Source organism: Silene latifolia, chromosome Y (assembly GCF_048544455.1).
Source record: "Silene latifolia isolate original U9 population chromosome Y, ASM4854445v1, whole genome shotgun sequence".
Classification (NCBI taxonomy): domain Eukaryota; kingdom Viridiplantae; phylum Streptophyta; class Magnoliopsida; order Caryophyllales; family Caryophyllaceae; genus Silene; species Silene latifolia.
This window is the reverse complement of record NC_133538.1, coordinates 53759925-53776382: the sequence shown is the minus strand read 5'-3', so window position 1 is coordinate 53776382 and position 16458 is coordinate 53759925. Positions and strand designations below refer to the sequence as shown.

Sequence of the window (16458 nt, the reverse complement as noted above, 5' to 3'; positions counted from 1 at the left end):
AAAGCTTCCTTGTACTTGTGAAATACATCCACCAATCTCTTTTCTTGATCACCCTCAAGTTGGTTTGAGATTATGAGGGGTAGAGTGTTGTTTTCCCCAAGAAAAATGTACTTCAAGTGGTCGGGGAGTGGTTTTAGATTGGGAGTGGGTGACTTTATAATGGATGGGAGTGGTCTTTCAAGGGAGGCCTTTAGGGGAAGGAATTTTGTTTGGTAGTCATAAGAAGAGGAGGAAAAAAAAGACTTTTTGGAGCTGGGAACTGCGCAGGCTGCGCTGGTGAGCTGCGGAGGCTGCGCCTTGGCTCGACATTTCCTCTTCAATTTCTTTCATTTCTTTTTCTTCCTTAGATTCTTCTAATGGTTCTTCCTTCTCCAATGCCTCTATATTTTCCTGCACATCATGAGACAACAAAAACCGCAACTCTTTCTTCTCGACATTGTTAGTAAGGGCCACTTCAAGTGGGTCCCTATGACTCAATTGGTAAACTCGATTTGCCAAAGGTTCAATTTTATCAAGAAAGTAGCAAAAGATCAAATCATCGATATTTTTCATTGTCTCATACACATTATACTTTAAAATTTTCCCTTCAAATTCCATGGTCAAATTTCCATCATACATGTCAAGTTTGGTTTTGGAGGTTCTTATGAAAGGCCTCCCTAGCAAAAGGGGTGTAGCCTTGGAGTCCGGTTCCATGTCCAAAACATAAAAGTCGGCCGGAAACATGAATTTATCAACCTCTACCAATACATCTTCTACAGGACCTTTAGGGTGAATTGTAGAGCGGTCTGCCAATTGGATCACAACATTGGTCTTAGACAAGGGAGGCAATTCGAAGGTCTCATAAATGGAATAAGGCATAACATTAATAGAGGACCCCGAGTCTAGCATAGCTCTAGAAAAAGCTTTGCCTCCAATTGAGCACGATATAGTTAGCATGCGCGAATCATCACACTTTTTGGGATGATTTCGTTTGAAAATGCCGAGACATGCCTACTAACCGTGACTCTTTCAACTCCTTTCCTCGGCTTCCGTTTAGGGATGAAAATTTCTTTGAGAAACTTTGCATACCTAGGGGCGGAGTTAATGATAGTAAAAAGAGGGATGTTGACCTCACATTTCCTAAAAGTCTCATAAAGATCGGAGTCTTTATCGAACTTCTTGGGACTTGTGAGGGCACTAGGAAATGGTACCTCCGGTTCATATTCTCTTTCAATCCCTTCAAGTTGATCCTTTGTGTTGGTGCTTCCTTTATTTCCTTTGTCAATGCTTAAAGGGTTCTTTTCTTCTTCCTCATTAGCTTTTGAAGATGTCCCTTTCTCTTCTTCAATCACAAGCTCATCTTCAATTTGCTCTTCAATTTCAATGATCCTTTCTTTTGACTTGCTCCTTCTCTTCTTCTTTGGAGGGGATTCTAAAGTTCTCCCCTTCCTTAATGTCATAGCACTAGCATTTTCCCTAGGAGGGAATGTAGTGGAGGGATTAGAAGTGGAATTCCATTGGTTTTGCTTGGCAAGTTCTTGGGCAATTTGTCCAAGTTGGACCTCAAGGTTTGCAACCTTGGCATCACTAACACCCTTGTCGGCTTCAATCTTATCAAACCTCTTATTTGTTTTAACTTGCCCTTGTAAAATGTTCTTAAGCAAGTCTTGAACACTTGGTTCGTTTTGAGAATTGGTGTGGTTACCTTGGTTGCCAAATCGGGATGATTGACCTTAGTTTTGGTTTCGACCTTGGTTGTTGAAATTGTCATTCCTATTTCCTTGAGAATTAGAACCTTGACCTTGTCGGGAATTTTGGTCTCTCTAGTGGTTGAATTGGCCATTCACAAAGCTCTTTGAGGTGTCACCATCCCAACCAAGTCGAGGATTGTCTCTACTCTCAACATTGTAAGTGTTACCACTAGGGTCATAATTGTAATATCCTCCCCGAAAGGATTCCTAGCATTGTAATTTCCATAACCCATTGCAGTTACATTTTCCACCCCAATTCCTTCTTCAATCATAATGGGGCAAGCTCCTACAAAAGGGGACCTTGGCAATAGTTGCATTCTACTTGATTCCTTTGACCTCCGTCCTTGTTTGGATTGTTCACCATCATGTTCTTCACTAGGTGAGTTAGGTCATTCACACTTTGCTCAAGATTTTGAGTAGATGAGGTGGAGGTTCCCATTGAAGATGCATTTCTTGATCCCCTTTGACTTCTACCATAAGTCCTTGTGGTTGAGGCAAGTCTCTCAATGATTTCCTTAGCATCCGCTATGGAATAATTCTCCAAACCTCCCCCGTTAGCGGAATTGACCATCCTTTGATCTTCTTCGCCTAAACCTTCAAAAAAGTTAACAAGAAGGTCATCCTCACTCAACCCATGGTATGGGCATTGAGCCACTAACCTCTTAAATCTTTCCCAATATTCATACATGGTTTCCCCATGGTCTTGCTCTATTGTGGTGATTGCCTTTTTTGCACGGTTGTGGCATGAGTCGGGATAGAATTTCTCAAGGAAGGTCGCTTTCATTTCCTTCCAAGTACTTATGGACCCCTGAGTAAGATAGAAAATCCAATCCTTAGCCGCATCCAAGGAAAACGGAAAGGCACGAAGCTTGAATTGGTCCTCCGTCACCCCATTTGGAATGGCTCCTTCACACATCATGTGAAACTCCGATAAGTGCCGGTTTGGATCATTTCCCACTTGCCTATGAAACTTGGGTAAGTTGTGAATGAAGAAACCCTTGAGTTCAAAGTTGGCATTTGCTCCCAAAGGAGGGTATGTGATGCATAATGGTCGTTCATCATAGTTTCTTGCCCTTATCTCCCGAATGGTTCTATTATCGTTCGCCATTCTAGGATATTCTACTTCAATAGGGTCTACCGAAAGTGGTTCTTCTTCAACTTCGGCTTCCCTAGGTGGTCTTTGATACCACGAGTTCATAAATAACCAAGAGTATGCTCCGAATGAATCCCCTTCAACGGGAGTAAATTCACCACCTTGTGGGGAATTAAACATAAACCTTGACACTACACAAAACAAATTAGAACTTCCACTTACTTCTAACAACAAGACGAGTATAAAAAAAACTAATCATAAATTCACAAACTCAAGTTCTAGCTATGTTGCCCTTCCCCGGCAACGGCTTCGAAATTTGGTAGAGAATAAAACTAGGTCGTTAAATGCTGGAATTAAACTACCAAATTAACAATTTAAAAGCCAAACTATACTCTAGATTAATCTAATGGATAAAGCAATATATTGCAAGTAAGGGTCGATCCCAAGAGAAAGACTTTTAAGCTAAATACTTGAATTATAAACTATTGAATACTAACGACAAGTTTATAAACAAACAATGATTATCAACAATGACAAACAATCGATAAACATAGATAAAGGGGGGGTTTTGAGTTGATTGGTAACATGAAACAAAGTAAAATTGCAATCTTTGTCTAACAAGCAATATAAAAAACACTTAGTGAGTAAGAGAATTCAATATTAAAGAGGACTTGGTGTAATCCTTCCTTAGTAACCAACAATAGTAAAGTTTGACTCTTTTATAACTCTCCTCTTATTATCCACCCAATACTTTCAAATCAAGATGTTAACATACACAAATTAAACAATCCATGTATATCCTTCAAGTTTAATCAACAATTCATTAAACCATGAGTGCAAATCAAACATGAGCATTAAGAGTTGTGGCAAGATAAGAAGCTAAGATCAATTCTCACAATATTAAGGCCCTGTTCTTTTGGACTGAAATGAATCTGATCTGAACTAAACTAAACTTATAGGATCTGAACTGATCTGAACTTATAGGATCTGAACTGAACTGAACTTATAGGATCTGAACTGAACCGAACTTATAAGATCTGAACTTTTCTGAACTGAACTTATAGGAGCCGAACTTAACTTTATTTTATTTAACTTAACTATTATTATTATTATTATTATTATTAGTATTATTATTATTATTATTATTATTATTATTATTATTATTATTATTATTATTATTATTATCCAAGAGAGAACATTGATATAAAAAAAAATATAGTCTAAAACAGAAGGTAAAATAATAACATTTTTCCGCTTTATATGCATTAGTTTGTTCATACATTATACTAAGATTACATTACGATAACAAATAAATCACAGATTATATCTTTTTTTCTAACCATTTATTTTCATATTATCATAATTCTCATCACTTTCATCTTCACTATCACTCTCAACAACGGATCCATTGTCTCGCCAAATGTTTTTGACTATGTTGTTTCGTACCTAATACATTGCCTTATTTCACTTTTTATCAAACATGCCCTAATCTATTGTGACGCTGAAATTATTTATGAGAGGAGTGATTTTTTTTAAAATAATAATGTATGTATCGAATAATTAATGTCAAATGTTTTTGTATCGGTCTTTAAAAATAATACTCCGTATATAGCTTTTCTGAACTAAATTTATAGGATCTGAATTTTATGAACTGAACTTATAGGATCCGAACTGAACATATAGGATCTGAACTGAAGTGAACTTATTGGATCTGAACTGAACTTATAGAATCTGAACTGATCTGAACTGAACTTATAGGATCTGAAGTGAACTGAAATTAAGTGACTTTAAGTCCAAAAGAACAGGGCCTTAACCATACAAATGAGAAAAGACATGAAATTTCCTACTTATTGCATTAATCCTTTAAACCAAATCAACATACAACAAGCTTGCTCCATATAATCCTAGATAGATTAAACCATTTCTCTAAAATTTGCAATAGTTGGGTAAACAAGATGCAAGAGTGATCAATTCTAACATTCATATACTCAACATAAGAATTAAGCATAAAGAAAGATCATTAGATAAATAAGAAGAGATTAAAAGAGTCTTACAATACCAAAGTTGGAGACTTTGGATGAATTCCACCAAGCAAGGAAGGATTTAGCCTTCCATAGTCTTCAAAACCCAAAACAATAACGAAAGCATACAACTTGAATGAAAATTATCTTCTAAATTATTACAAGATTAAAACCCTAAATGATGAGATTAGATGAGATGATATGATGGTGTATGATGATTTCAGGTCTTCAAACTCTTGGGTATATATAGGGCTTCACAAAAACCTAAAAAGATTTCCAGTTAAGAAGCCCAAAAGAAGATTAGAAGGCCCCGTAAAACAGTGCTGCGCAGCCTGTGCCAAAAACGTCCTTGCCTGCGCAATCGTGCGCAGCTGTGCCACCTGTTTGTGCAGCTTGTGCATAGGCTCGCAGTTTTGGCCTTCTAATTTCAAGAGCTTTTGACCTCTTCACTTGTTCTCATTGCTTATAATCTTATACTCTTAACTTCTCTCAGCTGAAACTTAGGTCACATGTGCCGCTTGTGCCTTGTTCTTGACTGTTGAGAGGTCCTCTTTGACTCTCAGGTTCCATGCTTCAACGTAAATTGTAAAACTGAGGTAGAACGCACAATCTACCACATCAAAACCGAATGTCAAATACTAGGGGAAGCATACTTAACGACCCATATTAAAAGACACGAGGGTGATAAAATAACCCTCTTAGACCGGCACAAAACATTACTATCAGTAATGATGCCAAGCAATGCCAATATACATCAGTGGGAGAGTTACAATGACATATCTGATGTAGACGATAGCTCAACCATGTCTGCTTTTGGTCTACTAGTGCAAATAAATGTCACCGGGGATAGTACTGACTATCTCTGGTACAAAACTAGGTAAAAGCGATTCTTATATCCCTATTTTCTTATCAAAAAGTAAAGATTTATAGTTTAAACTTTAAACCTTGGCGGCTTGGCATGACTTGTTTCCTCATGTGTTGGTTTTATTTATAGTGTTTGTGTTAAGCCATCTGAGTCATTCCTCTATGGCGGACAATCACCCACACTCATAGTGGAATCTACCGGGGATGCTGTTCATGCCTTCATAAACGGGCAGCTTATTGGTATCTGACTATCCTCCAAGCGATTTTCCTCTACAAATAAGGATCTTTATTTTCACTCATTTATTAATTGATATAATCATTTGTTGGATCTGCATTTGGGGGAAGAAAAGCCAGAAGATTTAGTTTCAGTAAAAAGGTTAATCTAAAGTCCGGGAGAAACAAAATCGCAATGTTAAGTATAGCAGTTGGTTTAATTGTAAGCACTATCTTTTCTCATCTATTGATCCATGTATACTAAGAATCTCTTAATCCTTTTCTCATTCTGATAATGTTTTAAATTTTTATTCCTATAGAATATAGGAAAGCATTACGAGAATTGGAACACCATAATTCTAGGACCGGTTTGTCTTTGGAAGGTCTTGACAAAGGGAGACTTGATCTGTCTAAGAAAAATGGACTTATCAGGTGATCAAATATTGAAGAAATTACGACCTTTCATTTTGTCTTATATGAAAAAGTCACACATGTGAAATCAACCCAAATGGCAAATACTCTTGTATTTCTTATTTAATTATTTGTTAATTGATTCTTCTAATATGTAAGACCGTCTCATCACTACTACAAATGAGCACTTGGGCCACGGCTAAATTCGTGGCGCAAGTACTAAATTTCCGTGGCTAAATCATTTTGCCACGGGAATACCTTCCGTGGCGCAAGTGGCCGTGGCAAAGGGATAGCCACGGGAAAAACAAGAATGTGACTATTATTGAATTTTTGGCCACGGATTCTCTCGTGGCTAATAACTCCCGTGGCCAAAGAAATTTCCCGTGGCGAAAAAATAATTCCCGTGGCAAACAATATATATGAAAATTAAATAAATAAAACGTAAAATAATTTTTTTATTTTTCACAATGGGTATTTTATCATATACGGAACCGTGACAATCTAGGTAATTGTTTCGCTAGTTAACTTGATTCATTTGAACGTTATTTCGTTTCACGAGTCATGCATTTGTGAGCATCGGAGAGGCTTCCCAGGAGGTCACCCATCCCAACACTACTCTCACCTGAGCACGCTTAACCGTAGAGTTATTTTGATGTGCCACCGAAATTGAATGTTACCTTTGTTGATATAATTAGCACTTTGAATCCTTTTAAGTTTATTTTTTTCTTTCAAATCTTACCTTTAGTACTATTTAATTACATAAATGTTAAATGTTTTACAATGTTTGCGGGAAAAACATTATTTTGGCCGAAATAAAGAAATTTTCGACATTAACCTCCTGATTAATGATTTTGACATCATTTTTTTGCCCAAGTCAGTAAACCATTTTCTCCAAAAAGTAAAATTAATTGTGTTTCCCTAACATTTTTTTATTTCTTTTGTTTATCGACATACTTATTTTCATTTCTCATGTACTCATTTTTTCGTATATTTTTCTTCGCAAATTCTATTGTATAACCGTTGTACCTGCGATATGAAAAATGAGACCATTTTTTGGTAAAATAATTACCGCTTTTTATAATTAAAGGTCTTTTTTCCCCAAAGTGATCACTATTAACCAAAAAATAGTCACTTTTTTACCCAAAAACCACGAAAAAGATTATTGTACAAAAGAATCGCTTATTTTCCTAAACGGATTTCTCTTTGTTATGATTTATCGTTTTTTTTCTTAAAATTTTCACATTATTTGCACATGTGACTTTAAATTATTATAATTTATATATATATTTCCGTGTGATGCGCTCATTGTCAATGAAAAAAAATTTCAATTTTTTTTTCTCAGCAAGTTAAATTTTACGTAAATTTTTCACGGTACCCTCGACTTTTGACAGATTACATATGGTACCCTTTTTTTAAAGTTTATACATATGCTACCTCTGTATTTACGTTTTTCAGTCTCAGAATACCCTTTGACAAACTTCCGTCATAACGCCGCTACTCATATGCCTTGTGACGCCTTTTTTTGTTATCTAATACACTATCAATTCATCATCTAATAATACCTAAATCCTTATTTTGTCTAATAAACTAACATTTAGTACCTAAATAATATAACAATAACAACATAACATGCACAATTACTCATCAAATTACTTATAGGAGTAAAGACGTTATGACGAAATTTCCCCAAAGAGTATTATGGGAATGAAAAAGGTAAACACAAGGGCAACATAAGTAGAAACTTAAAATAAGGGGTACCATGCGTAATCTGGCAAAGTTCGAGGGTACCATGGGAAATTTAAAGTAAATTTTATATCAAATTCAAATTTTTCTATAAATATCCTATAAATAAAGTTGGAAATAAAATTTTGAATGAAATAGTTTAACAATATATTAATTTTGGATTTTCAAAGATAGATGGTAAATAACTTTTTTATTCAATTTGATATGCTATATCTTTAAATGTGATACGATCATTTAAGATTGTTATTCAAGATTATAAAGTTTAATTTAAAAAAGTAAAAGAAATTCACGACTTTAATAAAAGAGTATATATTAAAACAATTTTTTTTAAATTATCAATATTTCGAAAAACCTACAAAACATAAATGTGATCTGTAAAAAATCAAAAAATTAGACGATAAACTTTTCTTTGCTTGCATATAAGTTTATAAAATTTTAAAATTTCTTATTAAATTAAATAAAACAATAAAAAATATTAATTAAATTAATCAAAGTGTTTCTAAATTTTTATATTCAAATGTATTTTCATATTATTATATTTAATTAAATTTAATTCAGATTTAAGTCGGAAAAGATACTCGCCACGGGTGTTTGTTGTTCGTGGCTAAAATAATATTTGCCACGGAACAATTGGTGACTAAATAAAATTTCGCCACGGGTGTGACATAGGCCGTGGCTAAAATGATTATTTGCCACGGGTGTAGCCTAATTCGTGGCGGAAGTGACATTTTGCCACGGGAAAAGTTATCCCGTGGCATAAATTTTTTTCCAAAATAATGAATAAGTTTTTCCCGTGGCTAAGCAAAATTTAGCCACGAATTATGAGTTCCCGTGGCATAATTCGTGGCGCAAGTGATGATTTGTTGTAGTGCATTGAAGTTTTGCGACAACCTTTTTATTTCTTGCTCTAATCAAACCTCTTCAAGAATTTTGAGTGCATCTTTGTCAGGTTGGTGCGAAGGGGAGTCGATGAATATGGCATCTCCAAATAGTGCATCCATAGTGGGTTGGATGGACAGTAAATTATTTTTACCAAAACGGCAACCACTTGTGTGGCATAAGGTACGAGGAAATTATCCTCTTATCTCGGCTCTCTATATGAATTAGCTTTAATTTTTCACCTCTTGGAATACTGTAGGCTTACTTTGATGCTCCTAAAGGAAATGAACCACTCGGTGTAGACATGCACAACATGGGAAAGGGTCAGGTGTGGATCAATGGGGTAAGTATTGGGAGACATTGGACAACTATTTCCCAAGGGCAATGCAACGGTTGTAGCTATATTGGGAGATTCCAACCACTTAAGAGCCAAGTCGAATGTGGCAAGCCTTCTCAGAGATGGTTAGTTGATTACCCCTTTGCCTTAACAATTTAGACCTGCTGAACTGCTCCTTTGAGGCGGCTATGAGTTGGGTTGGCTCAGTCTTGTCATTTTCGGTTTTATTATGGATTTCAAGTCTGATCAAATGTATGTGTTAATTGATTTTGGATTGGGTCGCTGGGGTTGAGTCAATTCATTCTAGGTCATTTTTTTTAAGGTTCTTGTCATTTTTCTGTTACGAACTTAGGTATAATTTCGATTAGTCAATTCACAGTGGGTAAGTTTGGGCCGAGTCAGATTAGGTTATTTCATAATATTGGGGCCAACAAAGTTCGGGTTAGTTCCAGTTTGGATTGGCCAATTTCGGGTGTTAGTTTCATTATTTAGTTTTAATGATCCGAAACCGAAATAACATAGCAATACTTTTAATGATCCAGGTATCATGTTCCTCGAGCGTGGTTGAAGCCCAGAAGAAATCTACTTGTTGTATTTGAGGAAATGGGCGGAGATCCAACCAAAATATCTATTAAGAAGAGATCGGTGAGCACAGTCTGTGCACAGATCTCTGAGTATCATCCAAACATTAAGATTTGGAAGCTGGATACTGTTGAAAGCTACGGCAGAACACAAAAATTTCGCATTAGACCCAAACTCCACTTCCAATGTGCATCCAACCAGTACATATCTTCCATCAAATTTGCAAGCTTTGGGACTCCTCTAGGCTCTAGGAACATGTGGTAGGTTTGAGCAAGGAAAATGCCATGCCTCTACCTCAAATTCAGTCATACAGAAGGTACGAAACCACGTTCGGTGTTTTATGTTCGTTCAGTCTTATAGTTTTAACAATATGAGATGAGAATTTTGAGTATAGTGGTCTTATAATAATCTCCTTATGAAAATCGTAAAATCGTCTTAAGATGAGAATTTGTGAAAAAACTTTTACCCGCACAAATCAGTAGAGTGACTTTTGCTGTATAATGTCACAGAGTTGAATAGGGAAGCAGAGATGTGTAGTGGTCATAAGTAACAGCAACATTGGGTGAGACCCTTGTCCGAATGTGTTGAAGCGACTATCAGTTGAAGCCGTATGTTCTTTCACAACTTCTACACACGCTAACCAAACGACTATACACAATTGATAAACTGTAACTTCCAACCAAATAAATCTCAAGTTATTTTTCTTAGGTAGGTGAAATACTTACCTGAAGCAACCTGTCATTATTAAAATTATAGTTTTAACAGTTTGTTTGGTGTTTGTTCTGTAAGTAGTAGTTTTATTCTCGATTTAGCATTCTAGTAGAGTGATTTCTTTCGTTATTTCGCTTCACCACGATGATTCCGTGGTTCTGAACTCTGAACATTCAGAAAGAGGGTAGGAAAAGTATTTCTAATAATGTTAAAGAATTTGGTGTCTTCTACAATGTCAAGTCGAACATCTAGGAATAATTAACTCTTAAGAACTTCAAAATATACCTATTACTTCGTAGGAGAGAGAAAATTGCAAAAACCCCAAAAATAAAAAACCCCAAATATCGACCTACTCCTCGTCGGCGGCTACTCTGGTTGCCTCTTTGGGTCGCCGGCGAGACTTTTTTAACCTTTTCTTTTCCTTCCCCACACTGTCATCCAGTGAGATTTTCGCATTAGTTGATCGATTTTGTTCGTATCCCTTTATCAATCGCGACTGGGGTTTGGGGACTTTCGCTATGTCGCCTGAGAGCATGCCGGTTGTCAACACCTACAATCGCATCTCCGTTTCTCCCCTCTAGATTGATCTTTGTCTGTTTAAGGTTCATGTTTGTTTCCCTTTTTCGCTTTAGTGTGATCGTCTGTTTCTCGCTGTTGTTGGTTTTTACGTGGCTGATAATCACCGGGGACACCTTCTTCTCCAATCGTCTTCTCACTGTTGTTGTCAGCTTGCTTTTCTGGGTAATTTTTTCTTTTCTAGCCTGGTTGCTAGGTATTTGCTCTCTGTCGAGGGGTTTGCTTCCGCTTTTATCAGTTTTTTATGAGTAGTTTTGGTGTTGTGGTGTATTGTATCCCTTCTTCGGAACTGTGTATCAATGGCTTCCGCTACCGTTTATCATAAGTTTCTTGAATCTTTTGCTAGTGCCATGTTAGCGATGGGTTTATGGGGAATGATGGGGATAGTATGTTAGGCTACTTTATGAATTTGTAGGGGTCAGCACCGTTAATCTTAGCTGAGGTGAAAGAGCTTAAAGATAAGGGGAATGGTCTTTTTAGGCAATATTATTTTGATAGTGCCACAGCGTGTTACGATGAAGCTTGTAAATTGCTTAGCCCGAGCTTGGGAAATATTGAAGGTGAAGATATTCAATCATTATCTGACCTTGCTGTTTCCCTTATGTCTAATATGGCTGCATGTGCCCTGAAACTTGAGGAATACAGAGCTGCCTCGGTTTTATGCTTCTTGATTTTGAACACTTTCCCTCATAATGTTAAGGAACTTTTGCGTAGGGCGGTTGCTTATACGAAGTTAAAAAGTTTTCGAAAACTGAATTGGATTTGGTTCAGGCCTTAATGGTTTAACCTAGTAATAAGGATGTCTTAAGGGAATTAGAGGTGGTAAAAGGTCACCTTCTCATCAAGGAAAATGGTAAAAGAGTGCTCGAAGTTGCTACTGAAGATTGCTTGGATGGGAACAACAAGAAGTCTGTTCATGTTTTGGAATCTGGTAAGGGTATAAAAGATATTGAAAGCGTGGTTACAGAGGTGATGGAAGAACAAAGTAATGTGAGTATAAAGGATGTGAGTATAAATGATACTGAGAGTGTGAATATGGAAGGAGCGGAGGTTCAAAGTTTTTATGGTAATAAGTCAGTTCTTGAGTTCTCCAAAAAAGGAGGTGGTAGTTCCACTTTAAGGATCCTCGCAAATTCTTATGAAAAGTTGTTGGAAGGTAAAACGGTGAGCTATTACCGTAAACGAGATTTGTCAACTTTAACAATTCGAATCCTTAAGAGTGTGACTACTAAGGAGAGAGACTTTATAAGAGAACGATGTTATGAAAAGAAGAAGAGGAAGAAGAAAAAGAGGAGAGGGTCTAAAAATGGGAAATCTAAGATGATGGAGGCAATGAATGAAGACATTACCCCTTCTAATGTTATCAACGTGGAACCTGGTATTCATAGCGTAAGTTTGAGCTCGTCCTGTACTGGGGACGTGACGTCTTGCGCATCCTCAATTTGTGACAATTTTCCTCAACCTGCTCAGGATGATTATAATGACCATCAGCCTTACGTTTTTTCAGCTCGCTCTCAAAAGTGTAAGATTCTCTCGTTTGAGAAGCCATCAGGCGCCCCTTTTACTCCTCCATTTTGTAGGTACCACTCTGCTCATCATGTGCACGAGAAAAAGAGAATCGCCACTTCCAAGAAGAATCAAAGCCAAGGGGTTGAACCTCCAAGACACAGTTTATCTACTTTCTCAAAAATTAGATCTCTCTCCCATAAATCTCTATGTCCTCGTGGCGTAAGTGTGTCTTGTTGGAGGTACTCTTCCGAAGCTCAGTTCATAAAGAAAAGAAAAGGAATATTCGCGCAATTGTCAAGCTCTGATCGTCCCGTTAAGAAACCTTCTTTGGTTGTCAACCCCATATGTAGTTTACTTTCTTATCCTAATAATTTACCGACCCCATCCCTTAGGTATGTACCTAGGTCATTTAATAATATTGTTCATGGCCTTGCATGTAAGGCTGTGACTAGTTAGGATACCTCTTTCTACAGCTGTCAAAAAAAAAAAGTCGAACATCTAGGAGCGAGCTCTTATTTGAATAGACATCGAACGGAATCACCAACTACTTACCAAAGATGTCTATATCTCGAGACACCAAACATAATTCCTATATGTCGAGCTCTTAAAACACTTAGGAATTGAATACCATAGGAACTTCCAATGACCAAGGGGGAGTAGGTAAGCCACTTCCCAAATTATGTAGGCATTGAAAGTTCTTGGGAAGTTCCAATTCCTACATTTTTCCAAAAATATGGCAACCAAACAACCTTATTTTTTTAAATTCGTGGGATTTTCCATTTCATGCGTTTTTCAAGTGGTAACCAAACGACTCCTTATTGTTAAATTACGACTCTCTTACCGTAACATATGCTCCGTCGATTGAGGCCCCTACTCCCCTTCTGGGTAATTGGATCAACAAATGCGAGTATGTGTTAGCTTTATTTGGGGTCTTAGCCTAGGTTCAAGCCCTAAATAATTGGTCAATGTTAAAACTTAAGAAGTGGCTTTTAATCCCTTTAGGGCTTTAGATTCGTCCGACTTGAATCTAAACTAAACCGGTATGCAAAAAGTATTAGTTTCGTCAATGGGGTTATCAGTGAACCAGCTAAATAGCTAATGTCAAACTAACTGAACTCCGACTGCTTTATCAAGAAGACAACAAAGAGAAAGAAACTATAAAAGTTACCTTATAGTGAACGGCCTTCGTCCATGTAGCCGGATTGACCCCTTGACACCATTCTTAAGCGAGAGATGGTGGTGTTCGGTGTTGATAATGTCGGCCTCCCTCATGTCGAACTTTTTCGGGGGCTGATAGTGCAGCCTCCTTTGCCTTGTGATTGTATATCAACCCCTTCACTGACTTTAGTGGATTGATGTGAAAACTTTTTGCTAGAGAATTTTAGGCCATTAATTAAGTCGTTAATAGGTTATGTCAATTGGCAATTATTTGGCATTATATAAGCTGCCTACGTGAATCAATGCATTCAAATAAGAGCATTATTAAGCATGTAGTCAAATCTCAATCCCCCTATAATTAAAATAATAAGTCTATCTAAAAAATTTCCCTCCAAATGACCTATATTTAAGTAAGGAAAAAAAAATATTTATGATGTTACAATTTCCCGCTATGGCGGACCATTTGGAGACTTCCTATTCAACAAAAAATTCGTATGTTCTTATGGCTCGCTGCACATGACCGTCTGATGGTTAATGTCAACCGTTTCAAGAGAAATATGGGTGATAATCCTCTTTGTCCAAGGTGTAACGAACAAGAAGAAATGACCGAACATCTACCCCGCTCTTGTCAGGTATCACGGCACATTTGGTATCTCATAGGGATTAATCCCTCTTATAATTTTTTCTATAATACCCCCTTTATTGATTGGTTAACTAAGAATGCGAGTAACGATGTGGAAGTAACCGTGTTAGACTGGCCTATTCTCTTTGCTGTCACTTGTTGGTGGATTTGGAAATGGCAAAATAATATTGTGTTTGGACGGGACACTGAGAACCCGAATTAGCCCCATTTGTTCTTACGCCAACAATTCGAAGTAACGAAACAAGCTTTTGACGATTTCGACATCTTAATTCCTCCACCTAGACCTCCAAATGTCGAAATTTATGTCCGCTAGAATCCTCCACCGTATGGTTGGATTCTTCTGAACACGGACGGTGCTTCAAAGGGTAATCCAGGGCCGGCCGACGGTGGTGGAATATTTCGCGATGAGACGGGTAATTTCGGATCAGCCTACAATTTCTCCTGTGGTATTTGCACTTCTCTGAAGGATGAACTTCTTTCTTTAACTATCGGGTTGGAAAGAGCTAAATCGATGCATATCTTGAAGCTGTTGATCAACATGGACAACTCTCTGTGTGTGAAGTTAATTAATGAGGATCAATTAGTAAGCAATAATCTAAAATTTATAGTTATAAGATGCAAAGATTTGATCTGAAGCACTACTTCGATGGTGAAGTTGGAGCATGTCCGCGCATAAATGCGCGGTATTTATAGATCCTTTAGTTTACAATCCATTATTCATAGATTTAAAAGTGTCATATTATTAATTTTTCATATTTTATTATGAGGATAAAAAACTAAAATGGAAAACTTATCAAAAGAATTGAGTAAAGAAGCATTAGGCTCAAGATTCGAAAGTGGCGTACACTATAGTTAAGGCGTGAAACTCCTCCTAAAGCCTGAGGGAGAGCTAATATGTTCGCGAAAGGTGACATGGATCTCACGGCGATGAGATGGGCTGATCCTTAATGGAGACAACAAAGGCGGTCCATGGTAAGTTCAAAGGCAATCCAGCGTGGCGTGCTGAGACAAATAGAAACGGACACAATCAAGGGTATGTATATTGGAGGCAGATGAGTTAAGATGATAGTCCTTAGTTTGAGGGAAGGGGTGCAAACTCATGTTCCTACACTGGAATCAATGACTCAACGCTTCCGCACAACTTTAACCCGTTTAATTTTTGGTAGCCGGTCTCTCCAAGCTCCGGTCTTCTCTTCTAGAGTCAGCCACTCAGAAATAATTATCCGTAATCCAATTCTTGCAATTTGGACAAGCAATAAGCCATATTTACCCACAACAATGTATGTAGGGACCAAGAGTATTGTTGGGGATAAAATATCACCTTTTATCCTTGATGACGTGTCATTTAATCATTGGGGAATTGGAAAATAAAGGGATTGATGAGATGGACCTAGTGGGGACTTTTGGATGAAGGGTAAATAAACACAAGTTGTGTTAATAAACACACGTGCAATGGTTGGAGATGGGCTTTGACTATTTCAACAACTTCCCCCTATTTTTATGGTAACAGCCGCAAGATCCCATGAGCAGAAGCAGGGGGCGTTACAAGATCTTAACCCTAGCCAGGCAAGCACTATATATAGCTTGGCAAAGAGAAGATGGGGCTGCTCATTCCACACTCACACTCCGACACTTACATCGTTCATATAGCAACACTACATCAACAAATTGAATCCTTGTATTTCCATATCTTCATATTTACACCTCGATTATAGTGCCAAATTGGTGGGATTCCGATTCCCCCGCGGTTGTTCTCACATCGGGTTTTCCGCGTCACCAAAAACTTGCGTGTCAATCTTTTATTTCGTCGTTCATCCGTTCATTAAATTTGTTATATCCATATCGTTATAGGCCGTAGATTAATCACTATCACTCGCTAATTAAATTAATAGTCGGTAAATTTTTACCAAAATAATTTGGCGCCCACCATGGGGCATAGTGATCATTTTCTATAGGCAAATCTCGCAAGATCTAACCAGACCGTAGCC

At 37.2% G+C, this 16458-nt stretch overlaps 1 protein-coding gene and 1 pseudogene across 1 annotated transcript; one reads left to right on the top strand and one right to left on the bottom strand.

Moving 5' to 3' along the window:
- Positions 1-216: 216 nt before the first annotated feature.
- Positions 217-3003, bottom strand: LOC141628063 (uncharacterized). Its single transcript, XM_074441249.1, has 4 exons — positions 2067-3003; positions 999-1621; positions 496-810; positions 217-390 (listed from the first exon to the last, which is right to left on the bottom strand). Exons 1-4 carry the CDS (start codon positions 3001-3003, stop codon positions 217-219), a joined length of 2049 nt encoding a protein of 682 aa, XP_074297350.1.
- Positions 3004-5572: 2569 nt separating this feature from the next.
- LOC141628062 (beta-galactosidase 3-like) lies at positions 5573-10535 on the top strand (annotated as a pseudogene).
- The last annotated feature ends 5923 nt before the right edge of the window (positions 10536-16458 follow it).

Excerpts from the sequence above, each read along its gene's own strand:
- LOC141628063 (XM_074441249.1), bottom strand. The coding sequence starts at position 3,003 with ATGTTTAATTCCCCACAAGGTGGTGAATTTACTCCCGTTGAAGGGGAT. Across the intron at positions 1,622-2,066 it reads CAATCCAAACAAGGACGGAG|GGCAAGTTAAAACAAATAAG; the intron begins GTCAAAGGAATC and ends ACATTTTACAAG. Across the intron at positions 391-495 it reads TTGATAAAATTGAACCTTTG|GAAAATATAGAGGCATTGGA; the intron begins GCAAATCGAGTT and ends CATGATGTGCAG.